Raw genomic sequence first — 20,488 nt, forward strand, 5'->3', positions numbered from 1 at the left:
CTGCAGACCCTTTTCTTTCAGTTTCTCCTATTTCACTATCGTTAGCAACGTCAGGCACCCCTGGGCATCAGCAGGGGAAAGGCAGGCTAATGTGTGCCCCAACTGTGGCGTGTAACAGACAGCTCAGCCTCAGCAAACCCAACGGGATCTTGCTTGGGGACAAAGCCAGAGGTCTAACCTGGCAGCTGCCCCAGCTCTTCTGAGCACGTAATTGTGCCCATGCTGCTATCTAAACTCTTCCTGGCTCCTTCTGACATTAAGGCAAAGCAATGCGATTGATGCTCTCTGTCTCCAGCCCACTGGTTGTGCTGAGCCTCGCGGTGCCAGCTCCACAGCCCTCCCTTTGGAAAGCTAACTAATGGAAATGTCAAGCCTCCAGCCTCGCTGCTTGATTTAAGGAAGTGTTTAAAAGTCAGTCCACCTCCCATTTGCTGCAGACATCTGGACACCTTTGTCTACTGGAGGTGTACAGGGATACACACAAAACTTTGGTGGAAAGAGGAAGAAGGAAATTAGAGAGTATGGGTCAGATTTCTCCATAAACCCTGCTAGGCTTCTGGCCTCCAGGAATGTGCCCAGGGTGATGGAAAGCAGTGGAACCAGTAGTTGACTTCTTTTAGAATTTCTTTTTTTTTTTTTCACTGGGTAGATCTATTTACCCCCAAACGTTCACAAAATACAGAAAACTTCAGTTCAAAAAGAGGCCGGTGGTGAAAACCTGTGGTTATAAATTAAATTACATGATTTCATAACTCGAAGAAAAGCGTCTAGCTCCCTGTGCGTAGCAATTTCCCCACACTGATAAACATACAGAAGAATATAAGAAAAAAAAAATGCAGTGCATTTCCCAAGAATCTCCTTATCAGCAGAATAAGAATGTTCTGCTCCACTGAAATATTAACCATCATCATTTCTTCCTGCAGCCGTTTCCAGCTTCCCACCTTAGTCAAACTCACTTCATTAGGAAACATTTACTGCTCAAGTAATAGCAATTCTTTCCACGTAGCTCCACCATTTGCATTTCAGATGGGACACAATCAGCCATATGCTCCTTTTTTTTGTAATAAACCAGCTAAGAAACAGCTTCACTTCTCTACATTTTGCTACAGAAAAATGAGTGAAGGTTAATATATATTATGGTTCAAGTCAAGAGAAAATTAAGCCAACGGGAAAACTACAACAAAAGGGTGCTCTTTAGGGGAAAATCTGAGCAACTTTGGATGCAATTTCAAAAATACCTGAGGGATGTAGGAACCTATGCTCAGAGTTAGACACTTTAGAGACATATTTTTAAAGGTGTTTAAATGCTTAAAGATGCATGCAAACACTTTGCGTGGGATTTTTGGTATCTCAGAGACCTATCTCCCACTGATTCCAAAGACTGCTTCAGAGCCCACTAGGCATTTATTTACATCTTCTGATACCTTCCAAAACAAAGTCCCAAAATTACCTTCCTGACCTCTTCCAGGAAAACTGAGAAGAGAACCAAGGTTTTTCTGTACCCCATTCTAGAATGTCCACTGTGACACCAACCTCTCTTTCCAAGCAAACCTCTGCAGCAGCCACATGGCAAGGATGCGCTGCATGAGCACCACAAATTACGTGCAGCATGTGCTGGGGTCAGATCCCTCTTGTGCCAGGGAGAACAGAAAGGGACACCCCCAGGATGACACCATATGCTCCAGAGCCTTATAGGATCTCCTGTGTGAAGCCTGATTTTCAGGGCCAGCTGGAGGGATGCTGAAAAAAACCCGAACTTGTCACCTTGCTGCAAGGGTCTCTGCAGCATCCACCCCTTGCACAGTTTTCAGGAGACAACTTCTAGCTTGCATCTGCAGTTTATTACTGCCTTTGCACTTATAAGGCTGCACAATTAAGTCAACATCAAATAGATGTCAGGAAACGCAAAAGGTAGGATTGCATCAGGAAGATTAATGTGTTGCTGGCTCTTTTTAATTTGTAGTGCTCCTCTTATAAGGGAAAATGATGGTATTCCAACACATTTTTTCAAACTGGAGGAAGCAACAGTCTTCCATTTGGACCATGCTGCCAAATTCCAGAAGGGCAAATAGCAGGGAAAGAGGTGAGGTGTGTACTCCAAACGTGTGTGCCAGGCAAATGGAGCCTCTGAGAATACCTCAGACTTCAGTGGGCTCCACCAGTGAGGTAATAAATACATAATGAACAGCACTTAATGCATTTGATTGAATGATAAACCTGTAAAGGTGCCCTCACTTCTTGAAGCATTACAAGATACTCTGTTGTGTTAAACGAGAACCAAACTGTGACATCCCTTGTTAGGTGAGAGCACCAGTGGTGCACCAATGGTGTTATTTTCTGGGCACAGAGAGCACCTTCAGCTCTTGTGGGACACAGAAGACCCCTGCCCTGCAGAGAGCCCCCCTCTAACACTTGTCATGCACAGGGCTGGCAGCACCCATTCCCACTGCCAAAGGTGTGTCCAATGGGCTGGCTGTCTGCCTGCAGCTTCCCAGTCCCTGAGGCACCCCAGTATGCCTCGGATTTTAAGTAATTCCATCATCTGACCGTGCTATCATCCTGCCTATGACTTCTGATTATAGTTCTATCAATAAATCTATTTGCTTTCTGTGCTCCTAAGTGTAGCACTGAAGAAAGCCTGGCAACAGAAAGGCTGACTGAGCTTTCCTGGGGCTCAAGACACTGTGGGAAGGTCAATGAGGTCTCCTAGGGGGTCAGAGAATGAAACTGTACCCAAGAGCATACACAGAATACGTGTGTAAGATTTAACCATGCCTTCTGCAGTCAGAAATGCAGCTTTAAAAGCCTCTGTGAGGAAGGAGAGCCTCCAAGATGTCAGCAGATAGCCTGCAGCTCCTCTGAGAAAGGAAGAAATGCTGTTCCACGAGCCCTTTGCATCTTCAGGTAATGGGATCATATGTTAATTGATTAAAATTTGGGCTGCCACCATAAACAATCATTAAACAAGGCTCATTTTCTTATACCTTTTCTTCCAGGTCATTGTGATAGTCTCCAATGAATTTCCTTTCTTTTAAACGCTTTATTTCATTCCCTTTCATTTCACATGATGATATCTTGGAGGAGCTGAACATCCAGCAATCAGTGCTGTTACTTTGGTGATCATGGAAGCAAAGAACACCAAAGCAAACTAAAAAGAATGTTGAAGGGGCAAGCCCGGGCACCTCCTGAGAGGATTTTGGGCTAACTCCCCATGGTGGATCTTGCCACGCTGCTTGATGACATGAGAATGTCACACCCAGGGTGAACCAGAAGGTGTCTGCAGGCAGAGGTGCAGCCCTGCAGATAAGGTGCAGGAGAGGCCCAGGAGGATGCCTGGGGGAGAGCTGGCAGAGCTGAGCTTAGCCTGAGGCAGGTGAGATGCTGACAGGCACCTCCCTGTGCCTCACTACCCACTTGTGGGGTGGGTGTTGCTGCACTCTGCTCTCTGAGATTTGGGAGCTTCTTGTCAAGGCAGAAGTGCAAAGAGGGCTCTCAGCAGCACAAGAGAACCCCACAGGCATTTTGGGATTTCACTTGTTTGTCGTGCTTCTCTCCTCCCCTGGGTAATGAGAGAAGAGCACAGAGAACTCCTTTCCATCCTGGATCCTGATCATGAAGAAACGCTGCCCAGCCCTGAGCCTGGTCTCTGTGACAGCAGTGATGGTGATGTGCTGCACCAGGCTGCTTGGCCAAGCTGCAGCACACAACTTGGCTTTCTGTAGAATCTGTCTCCATAAAAATTAACGGGGGTCAACAAACCAGGTATGGGTGAGTGCACAGTCTCCTCACGCCCCACGCTTCTGCAAATAACATATGGTGCTATTCTCTGGGCACAGAGAGCACAGTGCCTGCAGAGAGCAAGCTACTGAAAAGAGGATTCGTGGCTATGAAGGACTGTCCCTGGAAAGAGCAACTGCATCTTAAGGAGGAGTCTAAATAAAATGAGAAAATGGTTCTTTGCCCATGAAGGGTAGGAGAATCCTGTAATTCCATCTCCCTAGCTCATGAATGGAATATAATAATTAGTGACACAGTGATGACAAAAAGAAACTCTCCATACTTTGTCTTTACTCCTAAGACAACTATTCAGTCTTTGTTTCCAGCAATGTATTACTGAAAAATAATTATAAAAAATTACTATGCAATATCTGAGGAAGCATGAGGAAGGTTTCCTATGTATCTCTGATGGGAAGCAAGGAGGATAAATGAGACAATGCTTCCCAAAGAGTGGTTTCACTGGAAACAGACACAGGCACATTTCTGTCAGAGCAAGATGGCAATGGCAGTTCTTCCCCATTCAGCATCTTTTAATTAGCCCTCTGCTGTTTGGAAACCTGAGAGCACTGTTGGTACTACCTCTGTTTATTAAAGATTCATATTCAGACTTTGCTGGCCATGGGTCATTTGCTTTTTGGAACCAGAGCTACAGAAAATTGTGCCTGAGATATCTGAAAGAGAAGTACTTAATGAAATGACTAACGTCTTCAGCCAAGTGTCTAGTTGATTACAGGGTCCAAACAGCAGAACAGCAATAAATCTGCCACAAAGAGAATTGTCAGTCAAGGAAAAAGGCATAAAACCAAAGAGACAGGGAGGCAAGAGCTAAAAATGCGAAAATGCAAATCTAGTGTTATTTTTACTAGTCAGGACTCTGATATTTGAATGCATATGCTAATTTGGTCAAGTGTGAGATCCCACCATGTCTCAGAGAGCACTGTTTTACAAGGAAGGTGAAGTTCCATTCTGCAATGATTTTAAACATCATATATTTTCTCCAGGCAAAAAAATAAAAAGGCAATGAAAACCCTAACAACATTCTGCAGCATAAAAAAAGCCCAAAGCCTTTCCTTTGCCACAAAACACTGTATAAATAAAAACACAGTTGTTGTACATTTATGATATTTCCACCAGAGACGTTTCTTATCTTCCTCTGCTCTGACTAGAAAATGGTGATCAGACACTCAAATTTCTGGATGTTGGCAGAGACCTCTCCAAGCCCCTTGCCCCTCTGAGCAGGGTATTAAATGCCCACTCAAAGCAAACCTGGCAGTATATGTCTGCATAAAGAGCCTGGCAATCAGTCCCAAATGCCTCCTCTATCATTTGGATTCCTGCAAGGTTTTTCTTTCTGGTACACAGGGCATCTTTGTTGACATTACCAGCAGGCAAGCTGAAATGAAGCCAGGCTTAACATTACGCCTCGACACTGGAGCAGGCATTGCAGCACGGTTCAGCCACGTGTCAGCAGGCTGCTGGGAGCTCTCATTTACCCAGGCAGCTTTGGGGGTGTTTAATGTCTCAACACAGCATCATGCAGAGACATTTGAATGAGCTCTAGGCAGGGACTGGGCAAGGTGAGCCCCTGGGAGCTCAGGCAGCTTGCTCAGGCCAGCCTTGTACAGACACACAGCCTGTGACAGCCCTTCACTGGGGAGCAGTGACAGGTCACCTCTGTACCTACCTCAGCACATCACCCACACACAGAGCCACCTGCACACACAGGCAGCAAAGCTGGATTGTGCCAGGTGGCTTGGACACCTTTGTTTTGATGCGAGTGTCAAAAGGACCACACAAATCCCAGCTTCTGCCTCTGACCCTCAGCCCATGCCCAAGCACACCACTGAGCTTTACAGTGATCTCACACAGCCCTACAACAGCAATGCCCTGGTACCATTACAGCCCCTGAACAGAGAGGCAAAGTCCTGACACGCTCCATGCAGAGCCACCAGGGACTTCTGGTAGCCTGGCCAAACTCAGGAACCCAAGAGGATGGCACTCAAAACTGCCTGGCATCATTGCCTGGTTTGGCATGCACTGAACATCACATATACGCTGACATACATAGATATAAAATATATTCAGAATGCACACTGGCACACAGTGTTTTACACTTTCTATGAATCATACCCTACAACCTGTCTGTGCTTGCCAGGAGACTGAAATCCTATCACTGCACTCTTAAGAACATCATTAAGAGGCTTAAAGAATAGAGACTCTGCGTGTCTCCTTCAAAACAAATTTTGCTGTAATTTTTGAGGTTGATGCAAAACTTTAGCTGCAGTGCAGAACAATAAACAATACATATTTTATAATGGCAGCACAAAAATAGCACACAATATTTCTTTCCTGGGCCTGTTAGTGCTTCTTTTCTGCTTTAAGATCACAAGAGAAGAAAAGCACGGCTTATTTTGAGTGCCTTCCACTCAATGTTTGTTACTTACTTATTTATCTAATTTATTTTTCCTTTTTGTCCTTTGTAGCCCTGATTTTGCACTAAAGGCTTTAGCATGCCTACTTTGCACGGTGGCTTCCCTGGGACATATTACCTATTTCAACTGTTCAAATGTTTATCTTCACCAGGAGTAAAAGGAGAAAAGCTTGATTCCCTCAGGGTGATGCAATGCTTCTGCATGGCATTTCAATAGCATCCTGTTATTCAAACAATTAGAAATCACAGAGACCTTGCACGGAATTATCAGCATACTGCATGGAGATTTTTATTATTATGTAGTGCATAATGAAAATGATTTGAAGGACTCCAAAGCATCATAACAGAAGGAAGTGCTGAATAATCAGGTGATTTTTTTTTTTTAAACTGCAAGAGCCCAAAATACTGTTTACTGGACATATGTCAAGCTTAAATGCACTACAGTGGCGAATATATTTACTGATGGCCTTCCTTGCATACCAAATGTAACACACTCTGGGAGTGTAGCTGGAAACAGAGCCAGGAGCTTGGGCTACAGCTGCCACACTGCTGCTGCATAGCAGGGATGGACTGGCAGTGCTTTAAAACACACATGGGCTTTTCAGAGCATGCTTTCTCATGGAGGATGCTCCAAAACCATGGGCTGCTCCTGGAGATTCCTTGCTGTACAGCCCTGAGGAGAGTCCCCGGGCACTGGTTGCCTCCCAGAGCTGGTCTCATGCTCCTCCACTTTTCAAGAAATCACCCTGGAGACTGCAGCTCATGAAAAAAATCTTTAATCTGCAGTGCAAGACACTACAACCCGAGTCCTAATTCCCCTTTAATTTTTGACCTGTAACTTTTTTTAGTAAATTTTTAACAAAAAAATGTTACAAACTTCACCTTTGCTTCCTTTTTACAATTCACAGCACCAATTATAGTATGACCTTCACCTGGCTTCCCAATGCCTCTGGTGCCCTCAACAGTACATTGAATTGTGTGCTAACTACTTTATGGCAAAATAAATGTCTTTCTCTCTCTCTCTTTTTTTTTTTTAAATCTTCTAAATAGCATTCTTATTTAAAAGATACTAAGTTGTATGAAGTGATCTTTGCTACACTGGATGCTTTACAGCCAAACAGAGCATCACAAGGCTGATGGCTGGGTTTGAAGAGTCATGGAAAAGCCCTCATGCTAGCTGTGTGAGCAGAGAAGAAAATTCTAATTCTGTGCACGTGCCAATTCAAGTGTCTGCAGGTATCTAATGTACAAAGTTTATTTAGAACTCATAGAATAAAATAAATGCCTTTCTGTGGTTTCCCTACCCCTGGTGTCCTTCACGTCTCTGTGGTGTGTGCTAAAACAAAGCTTTGCTGACTGTTTCTCTCTCTGTCAACATTTGAGGCTGTCCTTCATGAACAGGTTTATTGCTGTGTGCCTCGGACTGCTGATACTGTTCACTCCTATCTTGAAGCCAGCAGAATAATGGAAATTGTTCCCACAAATCCCACGGTTTCCCCCCGGACTGAACAACCAGTGAGAATACTGCAACACCCATAGGGAAGCATGGGACACTGGCTAGCTGCAGGTCCTGGCCATGCAGGAAGGATCCATCTGCTCACAAAGAACTGCAGCTCTGTCTGGGACCAACTGCAAATTTCTGCTAAAGTTCTTGCTACCACTAGAAGTTACTTCTGAAAGTGGACTCTGATTTATCAGTGAAAGCAAAGGGATGATGGCCTTTTGGCTAGCAGAGACCAGTGTGCTGCCAGCCCCATCCCTTGCAGCACAATGAGCCATCCACTGCTGGTGGACAAGTGGGGACCTTCCTAAAATGAGTGAAAACTCTGGTAAAGGAATTCCTCAATATAAAGACTGCCTCCACATGTGCAAACTCAGACCAGCTCTTCCCATAAAAACCTCTCCATCCTTAAACAGGTCCTTAAATACTCTGAGGTGGAAGAGACCCACAAGGATCACCTCAAGTGAACAGCCCATGCAGGGGTTGGCCCCAAAACCTTGCTGTTATGAGCACCACCCTCCAAACAGCACCATCTGAACTGACCACACATTCCAGGATTCCCAGCTTGCTCAGCTATCTCCAACCACAAAACAAAATCCAGTCTGCTATTCAGTGAGATTTTAGGAGGATACTTCCAGGCTTTCCTTCAGGCATTGTTTGCACCTCCTGCACAGGCAGAAATGAGGCAGGATAACTTCACGTTACCCTGCCCAGCAGTGAAATGAGATAATGAGATCTCAGCCCAGAGGTATGAGCCTGGGACCAAGCAAAGCACTGCATTTGCAAGGAGGAGGGCGCAGTAGTAACCCTCTTTTCCTCAGAGCATTCAGGTCTGTAGGTAAAATGTGCTGTACAAAACCAGGCATTCCTGCTAGCTGGGATCTGCCTCCTCATGACCACAGGGGCTGGCTGCTTTTGGGATCAAGCCCCAAGGGACAGTACTGCCGCCAGGGAAAGGAAGACAGACAAATAACTGCAATGTGCCATCTCAAGGACATGTCCTTGCCAGCAGACTAATGGGATGAGAGCAACCTTCTTCAGGGCTGGCACACAGACCAGTGGAATCCACCTGCAGCTCCCTGAAAGGAGCAAGTGCTGTGCACTGGCCAGGACAGGTGTCCCTGGGGCACCCGTGCTGTTCCACAGGGCAGAGCTCTGTTACAAAAGGGGCAGGCTGAGACACAGCAATTAAATCTGTACGCCTGGGCACATCTCACACAGGCTTTTAGCTGCAGCCTGCACGTGGGAAGGGACTGGGGCAGGAGATGGGCTCTGTGAGGAAGGGACACCTGCCACTCTGCAGGGGCTGTGAGAGCTGAGGTCAGCCCTGTGCGTCAGCTCCTCCTGAGTTTTCCTCAGGCTCATATTTAATGCATGGGATGTATTTTTAATGGTTTAGATGTGTGAACAAACCGTGGCCTTGATGTTCCTACATGGGCGTGTGAAGGAGCCTCTGACCTTCTGCAATGGATGCAGTTCTATTTTAATAGTTAACATAAAGTGGGATGGAAGAGATGAAGCATTCTATTAAGACATTTGATAATAAATTGCTAAGTGCTTTCCCAGTGTTTTACATAGTTATTCTCTCTGCTGATCTATTTAGCCAACACATGTAATTCTGAGCCACCAAGTTGTATTCCTGCTTTCGTAAACATACTTACATAAAACTCAATAACAACACAGTCTATTTATTGCTAAAACGCTAGTAGGAAATTGGAAAAGGTATAAATACAATTCATTGCTGGTGATCTCCTGCCCCCTGAAGGCACTGTAAGGCTCCAAATCTTGCTCAGTTCACAGCATCATAAAACCCAAGCAATAAATGTCACTCCTTTCTTGATTGCGCATTAGGCCAATCGGCTTTTTATTGCGACTAAATAGGCCGTCAGGAAGGCTCCGCTCGCCTCACTGCTGGGGGATGACTTTGCCTAAATGGGGGGCCAGGCAGGGAGGAAAGCTTGCTTTTAAATAACAAGGCTAAGAGAAAGCAGGGGGGAAAGAAAGGTGCAAAAGCACGTCGCTCTGCAAGGCCCTTGCGCTCGCTCTTCCATGCTGTGATGCCTCGATGTACGCGGACGATTGTGTGTCAATGCACATTAATATCTGATGTGCATTACCATATTATCGTCCCTTATGTGCACTTTCACAGCCCAGTGAGCCCAGGCTCTCCCTCCCAGCTGAGGGGTTACACAACCAGCATCACCATGGGGGTAACCCACGCGAGCATCACCCAGCCTCGCACGGCTCCGGGAGCACCCGCGCACAGCGCTGCCCTTGCACGGCCACAGGGACCCTCCTGTGTCCCTCCACCAAGCAGCAGCAGCTGGGTGATCCTTACAGCACCCTCTGTTAACAGCAGGAGCACCAAACACACTGCCAAAGCCATTCCTCCCAATGCAAATAAAGGCGTGTGCTCAGAAGGCTGGGACGCTTTCCTAGACAGGACTGAAAAACACAGTCATAGTTGGTGGCAGAGGAGTAAAAACAAAACCCCAACCCTTGGCTCGTGTGCTCCTCTGTGGATCTGGGCACATGAAATGGTGGCTCTCCACGTGTATATGTTGCATTCAGACACTTTCTGAAAAGAGAGAGGGATGCTGTTGCTGCCCCACCCAATGCTGAGCCACACAGGTGCACCCTTGTGACAGGTACAGGTCGGTGTCCCACAGTGACAGGACCTCATTGCTGACACCCCACATCCTCCAGCTGGTCCTGTCACATCAACTTTAACTCCAGCCAGGCAGGAGAGAAGGGTGGTGTCCCCAGAAGCCTCCCTGAGCCCCTGAAAGTGGGCAGCCACTGCAGCTCCTCCCCACTCTTCAGTGAACAGCCAACTGGACTAATTGCAAGTCAGCTTTACATTTCCTCCCTGCTTCTACAGTCCTGTGTCCCTCCACCCATCCCATCCACACATACACACAGATAGGGATCTTGGCCATGGAAACCTAACAGAAAAGTCGGTCTATGTAGAGCCACACTTTTATCATTATTGCAGCTTTTCCCCCCCAACTCTAATGTTGACAGACTACTTATTGCAAAGACAAATAATGGCCATGTCTCTTACAAGCCTTCCTCCCCTTGAATTTCAGAATTTGTGTCTTGCTCCTACAAGAGCATGGAATGGCAAGACATGCAAACTCCCCAAAATCTCAGAAATTATTTTTGGCTTTTCACAAATCAATATTTCCTCCGAAGCATTTGAAGCAGTCAGGCAAATCCTGCTTTTACCATCACAATTTCCAAGTTATTCCTTTGCACTGTAAGACTGACAGAGCATTCACATTCTAACTGAGTTTGCTCTCCCTTCTACCAGCAAAAGGCTCCACAATCTACTGAGAAGTTACTCCATAGTTATCAAACTTGTTTCACTGAAGGCAGTGGAACAATTTTCATTGACTTCCCTAAGCTGGAAGTTCAACTTCTGAACTGAAAACCAAGTTTGGGTGAGCATCTGAGGAGCACAAGGAAAAAAAAAAAATCTATAAGCTTTATGACTGTGTAGCGTATTATTCCCTGGACACACAGCAGGTTTTGCTGTAATTGCAAAAGATAAAAAATGCTTTTTTTATTACAAAACCAAATGTTAGGGATTCTAGTTTTTGGATAAGAGATGGATGTGTCGTATAGGGTCCTTAAAAACCTGCTTGGGTGAGTAGTACAGATGGAATACAATGTGGGTTTGCATTTATCTGAGAACATTTAGAGCCATGATATATAGTCTACATGACAGACTTCCTCGATGTATAGAGAAAATATAGCCAATTTCTTTGTGTAGGCAGAATTATTTACCAGAGTGTTCCAAAGTGTATTGGTAATAAAACACTATGAAGTATAAGGAACTCCAGACAATCTTGGCTTATGTTAAAACAAGCTTTTTTTTTTTTTTTTTTTTAAAGAATGTTATTAAGAAAATAAATCCTGAGAATCTGGAAAGGCAGGACTTACTCAAATGAACATAAACCTCTGAAGGATTGTGTTGACTCAATGGAGAAAAAGGTCAAATTCTCCCAACCATCATCCTAAAGGAGTTGGGAATCAGTCTCACTTCAAAATTAAATAGGCTATTTTGGCAGAGAATGAAGGATGCAGAAATGGTAAAGTGATTCTGTGAAACTCACCTGACTGGGAAAAATGGCTGGTTTTAACTAAACCCAAATGACACATATATAGAGTAAAACAATGTCACCAGATGGTCAAACAAGCCATCATTTTTTCAAGCATTAAGTTTCTAGCCAGGCCACTGGTACTGCCATCAGTTTAGAAACACAAGGTGCTCATTCCCTCATCCTCCTCTGGAGAACTGGAGCACAGGCTTTTCTTGGGGCTGCTGAAGATAAAGCCAACTGCTTTTTCCACCTTTCCTGGCTCCTTCTGCAGACTCCTTCTGAGAAAGAGGAAAACCACCTATTTTTGGCTTGATTTAGGGTCTTTCTGAAGTCTGTGGGGATCTTTCCTGTTTATGTTTGGGAACAAAGTCACTTTTACACCTAGGCCAGTTTAGGTTCAAACTGCCCTCTGAAAGAGTCCTACAATATCTCAGCAGCTTTCCAGAGAGAAACCTGACAGGAGCCATGGCATTCATGCACTGCTTACCTGGGGACCTTATTACCTAACAATTAATATTAGGGACCTGCTTACCTAATGCAGACCTTATTTTCTGACCCTAACATGATGTCTAGACACTGGTTTCTAGTAAGCCAAATCTTTCACCTAAGCTGGAGCTGCTGCAAATGTTCTTGTTTGTGCTGTGGACAGCAATTTAAGCTACAATTTTGTATTTTTCTAGTTTTCCCACTTTTGTGTCTGTACATGCAGCATTTTTTTCCCAAGTCCCAGATGAAGAAACATGGCTGAGTTCTCTTTTCAGCTCTCATACTCCAGGCAGCAGGACCTGGCTGAGCAGCCTTCTATAAAAGCCCCCAGCCTGGCCCTTTCTCAAAGCAGGCTTTGTAATTAAAACGTAACATACAGCATCATCTTGCTTTTTCTAACATTCCTCATGTTTTGTCTTTCATTGCAAATGCTTCATTGACTAATTCCCAGTTGCTTAGGCTACATTTTTTTCCAGTATTGCTGACTTTTAACCCACTGAAGGGTGTCTCTACACTTACTTCAACCTGGCAGCTCAGTAGTTTCCCTGGAAGTCATCTGCTTTTCTTTTATTTCAAAAATCTTTTAACCACAGAAGATGAACCAAATGAAACATCACCAGGTAACAGAGACAGAAGAGGGCTAATTTCTGGGCAGGCACTGGAGGTATCTCTGCTATCAGACTGGAGCTAAGTGACATGGATGTGAGAGGCTACAACCCGTTTGGTCATCTTGCAGAGATTGCACCCCAGTGCCTTTACTTCCCTCTGCAAACCCTTGCCTGGACTCTTATTAGACATGACTGCTAAGCTCCATGTGAAGATTTATGCAGCAGCAGCTTCACTTTATGCCTTAGGTATGATCTCAAGTTAAGCAGAAATTTAAGTTTTTGCAGAATTGTGTCTTTTTAATGATTTGATTCCGTTCCTGTGCTTATTTGAGCACAAGTCCAACATGTATGTGTGTTATGACCAGCTATGAACAAAGATCGACTTCTTCTCTAGAAGACAATGAAAAGCAGCAGAAAACAGCAATATATCTACTGTATAATGCCTAGGACATTGCAGATGTTAAAGCAGCTCGTTGTTTCTGCATCTGGAACAAGTAGGTCACACATAGTTATTATACACACTGCTGAACACGAAGCAGCCAAAACCCGTGTAATGTATGTGAGACTTCAAACCACCTTTTAGTACTTTATAGCAGTACAGCATCTTGTTTGCAAATGCTCTGCTTGAGAGCAACTGATGAAAGGGGGAAGGGACCCAGAGCTGACTGACCTAATTGCTGCATGGATTGAGAAGCTGGCAAAATCATTAGTTTCTTTTATATGTTTTCTTTCTATACTATAATAAAGATAAATATTGATTGCTGGGGCAGTATTGATTGCAGGGGTCGCTGCAGATGGCAGCTGCATGATTTGCACAGATATCTCCTTTGTACAGAGCCAATTATTTGCATGAGAATGTGGTTTCACCCTCCTCAGTGCTTCTGGCTGCTCGCTTGCCTTACAGGAGCATTACCCAAACTGAATGTACCAGTGATTAGCAGTAAAATATGAAACCAGGGACTGAAAGAGTTCATCTTCATAATACCTTTTGTGTATGGGCTTGTCTGCTGTGGGTAAGTGGAGTTTATTGTCCCAGCAGTGTGGACAGAGGCACAGGACACAAGGACCTGCTGCAGTGTCACTGCCTCACCCAGGAATGCCACTTGGGAATGCCACTCCCAGCTAGAGGGCTAGTTTCTAGCCCTCCCACTAGAAACCTGCGTCTTACTGTGGGCAGTGCTGCACTTCCACTGCTGATATTGGAATTCAAAGGGAAAGTATGCATATTTAACCCTAATTCATCATTTTGATTTTGATTAACTCTGCAAGTCAGAGGTTTGCAGGCTTTAATCTTCTTTTAAGAAAATACTCCTGTCTTCCTCCATTGTCAGCATTTTCCGACTGGAAACTCAAGCAAAGGATCTTTCTTATTATTTATCTCCTTCCACTTTGGACATACTGGTGGACCTGAAATAGCTACCCAGTATTTATCCAAACCATGGCTTGTCCAGTGTAGGGAGTGCTCATATTTCCTCAGTGGCCCATAAGAAGGAGATTAATGCTGGAACCCAGGTTTCTGACGTGGCTCTGCACTGACACTAAGCCACTCCAGCACAGAGTGGGCTCTCCATTTGGTAAGCACTATTTATGTACAAGTGAGTGTTTCATAGATGCTTTTTGGAAGATCTGAGCAATACACCACGGTTCAAAATGTTACGCCTCGTTCTTCAATTCCTTTTAAGTATATCTCTCGGGGTGTTATGTTGAGTAGCCCTGTCTTACAAAAATCAATTATTCCTCAGCCAGCTCAGGAATAAAACCCAAAGCAAGCAACACCAAATGTCTGATTTACCAATAGATTGCAATCCCGTGCTAAAGAGCGTAGCCACTGCCCTGCTTTAAATATTCATGAAGCCCACTGGTGCAAAATGCATTAAAGGTGGGAATAATGCCAGTAAATACACGATCCTCTTAGTGACAAGAGGCTTTCACATATTAAAGCAGCAAGATGTTAAAGACTTTCAAGTGAACAGTCTTTGTTTTTAACTTAGAGAAAGAGATTCACTAATGGAATGCCAAATTGCATTCACTCTCATGATACTTGACTGCAGAATAGGATAATAACACATGTGTGCTTCTGCATGCCATGGAAAACCTGTTATTACAGAGGTTTCTTTCCTGCCTTTTCTCTGTACTTTCCAGAAAATGTTCACACAAATCTTACCCCTTCAACTAATCTTCTGTGTGCCAGCCCCCCATTAGAATCCCAGGAGTCTAGCCATTAACAGATTGGTTTTACGCAAATAAAAAGATTTAAAAATAATGGTGACACAGTACAATAGCACAATTTAGATGAGTGACAACTGGCAATGAATAACCAAAAGAAAAAAAAAAGACAAGAGTTAAACTGGTCTGCAAAATATAGATTGTGACAATTCAGAAGAATGTCAATTGTCACTTTAAATCATCAGCAGCCCAGCCACATCTGCTATCACACCTGTGCTCTCTTTTCTGATCTACTCTGGCACCCTAGAAACAGTAGGCGAACAGCCAGCCTTGCATCTCCAGCTCTCTGAAGTCTGGCTCTGCTACCAGCCTGCATCCCTCTTACCTGGGGCAGATGAGGCACTGACCCTGCACCCTCAAACCAGTCCTGACTGACAGGGACTCGCTGCTGCTGCTGGGATTGACATCCTGTAATAGCAGCTCCCAGGACCACCAGGAACTGCTGACCTTGTTTGCATTTTACAAACCTCATCAGTCAGGTGAGAGAGCTAAAGGAGCCCTGCTTACAACCTCCATACGTAGTCCACTTTTATTCTAGCAATGAAAATAATGAAAAGCTGACAGCCAGAAGGCTCATTGTTTAGGAAAATGCTTATCCAAGGCTAATCAGGGGGCAAGGACGGGAAAACAGAGCTCTGTTACGGCACATGAAGTTGTTTACTTCAAAGCAGAGGTTTTTAGATGGGTAATCAGCTTTCCTGCCTCCTTACAGTTTGTCTGGAAGCATCTTCCCAGTGCCAGCCTTTCCCTGCTCCCAAAGCACCCCCCTCTGCAGAAAGAGTGCCTGTCAATAAAGACTGAGCACCTCAGCTCCTGCCATCATTGTGCTGCTCTGTAAAAGCCAAGTTGTTTCAGAGGGGAGGAATTAGATTGTGCAAAAGCTGCAGTGGGAACACTGGGGTAGGTTGGATCAGGCAGTTTTACCAAGCTATTTCTGGAAAAAAATAAACACTGCTACTCAGTGCTTATGATTAATAATGTTATCTTGTAGCTAATTTTATTCCTTGCCCCTCTCTTCTCCTGCCTTCCAATTTGGAAGCACACTTAATTATGAAAACATGAGCACTAGACTGTGAATTTTGATATATTAATTTCACCATGGTTTTGTTTCTACACTGCACCACCAAAGCTCTCAAGGACAACCAGTCAAGGAGACAATGAAAATCATAACACCTGGGGTAATTTCCTTAAGCAAAGTCAACATTAGGCAATTTCTTACTCACAAATTTCATTACATTACTGAAACCTATAACCATGATGCACCTTGCTCCTGTTTTTCAACACCACAATTCCCTTTGATGACTGAAGCCAGAGCAAGGACTCAGTGGTTGGTTTGCTCAGGGCTTTTTTGAGGACTAGAGCTGGAGATTACGATTACTAAGAGGCTGGCAAGACAAAACCAAAATGAGCAGAAGTGGATAACCAAGACCATACTCCTGAGCCTTCACTCAGCAGCAGGGCTGTTCCTAATTTCATGCCTGACCAAGGGTGCACGGATGCCTTGCCAGGGTGGGGTCTAGCCCAACACTGGCTCAGCTATCACATTCACCATTCCTTTATTGACTCCTCTCTGCTCCTTTGTGATTCTCCACTCCAGAGCTCTGGCCTCATTGTTTCACTGACACCTCACTGCCCAGTGTGTGCATTTATTCTTTAGCTGCCACTCGCCCACAGCTCCATCCAGACAACAGCTCTGACACTTGCATGCTTATTTTGTTGTCTCCCTGAAGCTGTTTTAGTTACTCGGAGAGAAACATGAGGCGTGGCATTAGGGCAGTGTTAGAAATATAGCTCTGTGAATAGTGACCTTTTTGATCTATTGGCTGTTCCAAAATCGCTATGAAATGATTAGCTCAGAGTTGGCTTAATGTAAGTTTGCATATATCCTAGGCAAAATGAAAAATAAAACTCTGAGTTGATAGAATTATTTCCCTTCAGCTTATGTAATTAAGGTTTAAAATAAAAAATATCTGAGTAATTTTGAAACCCCATTTTAAAAATAAAAATTAAAACCATTTCCACTGAGAAAATGTCTAAATGTACACTCTCATTTTTTCAAGCAATTGAGGGCAAGGTTTGCAACTCCAGCAAACTAGGAAAAAGAGAGACAGATTTCCCAGCCTTTCTAATGCCACACATGAATTAGCATGATGATAATACTAATGATACTTTTTAACTGGAAAAGCTTTAGGTCAATTATTTTTCCCAATTCTATTTTTACTGAAGTATGAAGCTGTAAAACCCCAGATGGAATAACATAAGTTATAATGGCAACAAAATGGATAACTGTGTTTCTAAACTTGGTCTAAATTGTGCATATTCCAAAATTATAAACCAGAGTGTTTCATACACTTTTTCAGAGTAATAACCACCTCAGTCACTTTGAGATAAATGTCTTGCTGCAGAAATTGAGTATCTAACATTTGTAATGCTTCTCAAACTACAGTACCTTTAAATAATACAACATTCATTAAAATAGGAGAGTAGAGCAAATTACTGTACCAAACATCCTCTGCATCTTCGTCGCACTCTGCCCCAAACTGGCAAATGTCACAGGTCGATGTCTCTTTTTGATTGGTTTCACCTGAGCCTTCATTGACTGTTTGATGGAAAGCAGAAGAACATACATCAGTAAAGACAGCACTGTAGCAAAGCACTTCTCTCTCTCTCTCTAGAAAAATCTATTCACTGCATCAGCTTAATGCCCTGCTCACAAAGCTGATGGCTGGCCAACAGAGTTCCTGAGTGGGCCAGCACAGAGACTTCCCTGCTGGCCTGTGATAAATCCCCTCAATTACAAAGTTAAAAGGAAAACCAGAGAAAAAACCCTTCCTTTTCCCTCTCCCCTTAAACAATGACCCCTTCAAGCTGCAGCCCAGGAAGGTCATGTCCCCATTGAGTCCTAGTGCTTTGTTCCCTGGGAAAATAATGGAGGGGCACTGACAGCATCACATGCTGCCTCGTGTCCTTTACCCATGAAGGCCTTGAGATGGCCCCAAGGGGATGCTTTCCTCCAAAATGTTTTGAAATTACCTGCTGTGTGGTGCAATCTAGCCCACTCCAAAGGCAAAATATTTTTCTCTGCAGAAGCACAGCTATGAGCCCCAAGGACTAGTTATCTCTGGCAGGGAAGATTTAGTGCTGTCCAGAGGAGAGGACAATCTCCAGCATAGGTTAAATGTGAAACCAGGGGAAAGTCAACACTGATGTCTGCAATTGTGTAACGTTTTTACCTGGCCCGTAAGGCAAAAACAAGAAGAGACTAAAGCCAAAATAAAAATATGGGTGCAAGATGACTGCAAAAAAATACTGATGGCTGAACACTGAAAGACAGAAAGAGACCACTAAGGGAGGCACCAAGAAGAAGGTTTGTTAAAAGATCCAAAAGAAACATTATCTATGCTTCTACTGAAGTGTATAAGCAGCCTTTGATATCTTTTGAAAGACGCCTCTCTCTAGCAAGACACCGTACCCAGCGATATCCTTCTGCCAGATGCAGAGTTATTAAACCAGCACAGACTCTCAGCATCAATCAGCTCTGACTGATGTTGCTATCTGCACCAACAGCTGCTGCAGTGCCACCCCTCTTGCATTTGGTGCAGGTTTCTGCACACCTGGGTGCAACCCACCAAAGCTGGCAGACACATTGGAGTGTAGTAGTGATGTCGAGATGGACTGAACTGACACCACCATCAGGCCTTTATTAAAAACTTTACATGCCCTCTTTCAGTGCATTTCTCTCAGGCAACTCTGACTCCTTTGCTCACAGGCAGCTCCACACAGCACTGACTCCTCTCTGTGTGACTGGGTAACCCCGAGCTGTCCCTTACCTGGCCACCTAACCCTGTCTGTCCCTACACAGCATCTTCTTACCTTGTGTGTCCCTTGCACAACCACACGTCCCTTCCTCCTCACAGCACAGCCAGCAGACTCCATCCCAAACCACAGCAAACCCTGACTATCTGACCCACTCTTTTATAACCCCATCCTCATTGGGCAGGCAAGGCTGTTTCCACTCCTCAGCAATCAGTACAGCTGTAATCCACTGGGAAGGATTGCCCTCTGCACTATCCTTACAAACTGTTCTCCTACACTGGACTATGTTGGTAGCCCCAGTGACGTCCACTGGGCAAATCATCTGCCTGATGTACATCCAGGTTGTTACCAGAGGCTTTTGTGTCAGAGCACTCTGACTTTGAGTAAGCTCCTTTTGTTATTTACTCAAAAAAGGACGAGAATCCCAGGATTTCACAAAGCTGTTTGAGGAGAAAGGGCTCTTGCCCCTAGAAGAGCAAGTGTGACTCCAATGCCTGTTTTTCAACAAACTTGCTTCCCTAGCTTGGAAAAGTTATGTAACCTCTGCCCTGCTTCCCACTATGTGATAACAGGAATAATATAATTTCCTCCCAGCAGAGAATGTGGAAACAAGTATATTAAAATATTGTGATATGCTTAGATACTGCAGTGATAGAAATCATAGAAATACCAAAGGTAGATGACTTATCTAAAATGTTTTTTCCTGAGCCTTAATATAGTCAAAGGAAGTGTTGTTATTTTTAGGTATGGACTATGCTGCATTAATTTCTTATCAGTCATTCTTGAATTTAGATTATATTAAAATGAAAAAAAAATTCCCCTATGAAAAGCATTCTGATTATCTGATTATCCCAAAAGGAAAAAAAAAAAAAAAAAAAAAAAAAAAGAGGGAGCTTTGCTCTATTTGTACAAATTTGCTCACCTTTATATCCATAAAATTCATGTACAAAAAACCAAAGGGGAAACCAGGAAAAACACACTCTGGATTTTTGTTCTGCTGCATTGTCAGGCTTTACAGGGAGGGTCTGAGCTGTGATTTTTCTGTTTCCTTAAAAGACTGAGAAACTCTGTAGGCTCACATGTTATAAAAGCCAATGTAGGAGGGTGGACAAGGAGACCAAGTGCCACATCCTCACACCATTATCATCTCCATGTGCTGCCTGTGTGATTCTGGCCCCACAGCATCACGAGGCTCATGATCCTCCCCACCTCCCTGCAGCTGCATCCAGGCCTGCAATGTTTAATTTACATTTTAAATATAGAAATCTCTTTTGCTGAGGAGATAACTTTGACAGCCAATCGTGGCAGGGGATTTCCAGTGGTTAAGGTAATAGGCAGGACATGTAAGGAGTGACTATGGGACCTATGGGCAGATGACTTCTCACAACAGCCAAGCATTCCTCACCTATCAAAAACATGACAATTGCTCCAGTTCAGGAGGGTGAGAATATATGCTTTATGGAATGGAGCTTTAATTTCTTTATTTTGTTATTCTGCAAATCACTTCCCTTGCATTTCCTTTTAATTTAAAACATAT

At 44.0% G+C, this 20,488-nt stretch overlaps 1 protein-coding gene across 1 annotated transcript in view; it reads right to left on the reverse strand.

Moving 5' to 3' along the window:
• TMEFF2 (transmembrane protein with EGF like and two follistatin like domains 2) overlaps positions 1-20,488 on the reverse strand; it is a 121,452-nt gene that overhangs the window by 32,485 nt on the left and 68,479 nt on the right. Inside the window, exon 5 of the mRNA XM_014880949.2 lies at positions 17,638-17,734. Coding sequence (XP_014736435.1) covers positions 17,638-17,734 — 97 coding nt within the window. The remainder of the gene's footprint in view (positions 1-17,637; positions 17,735-20,488) is intronic.

Source organism: Sturnus vulgaris, chromosome 7 (genome assembly GCF_052056855.1).
Source record: "Sturnus vulgaris isolate bStuVul1 chromosome 7, bStuVul1.hap1, whole genome shotgun sequence".
NCBI lineage: Eukaryota > Metazoa > Chordata > Aves > Passeriformes > Sturnidae > Sturnus > Sturnus vulgaris.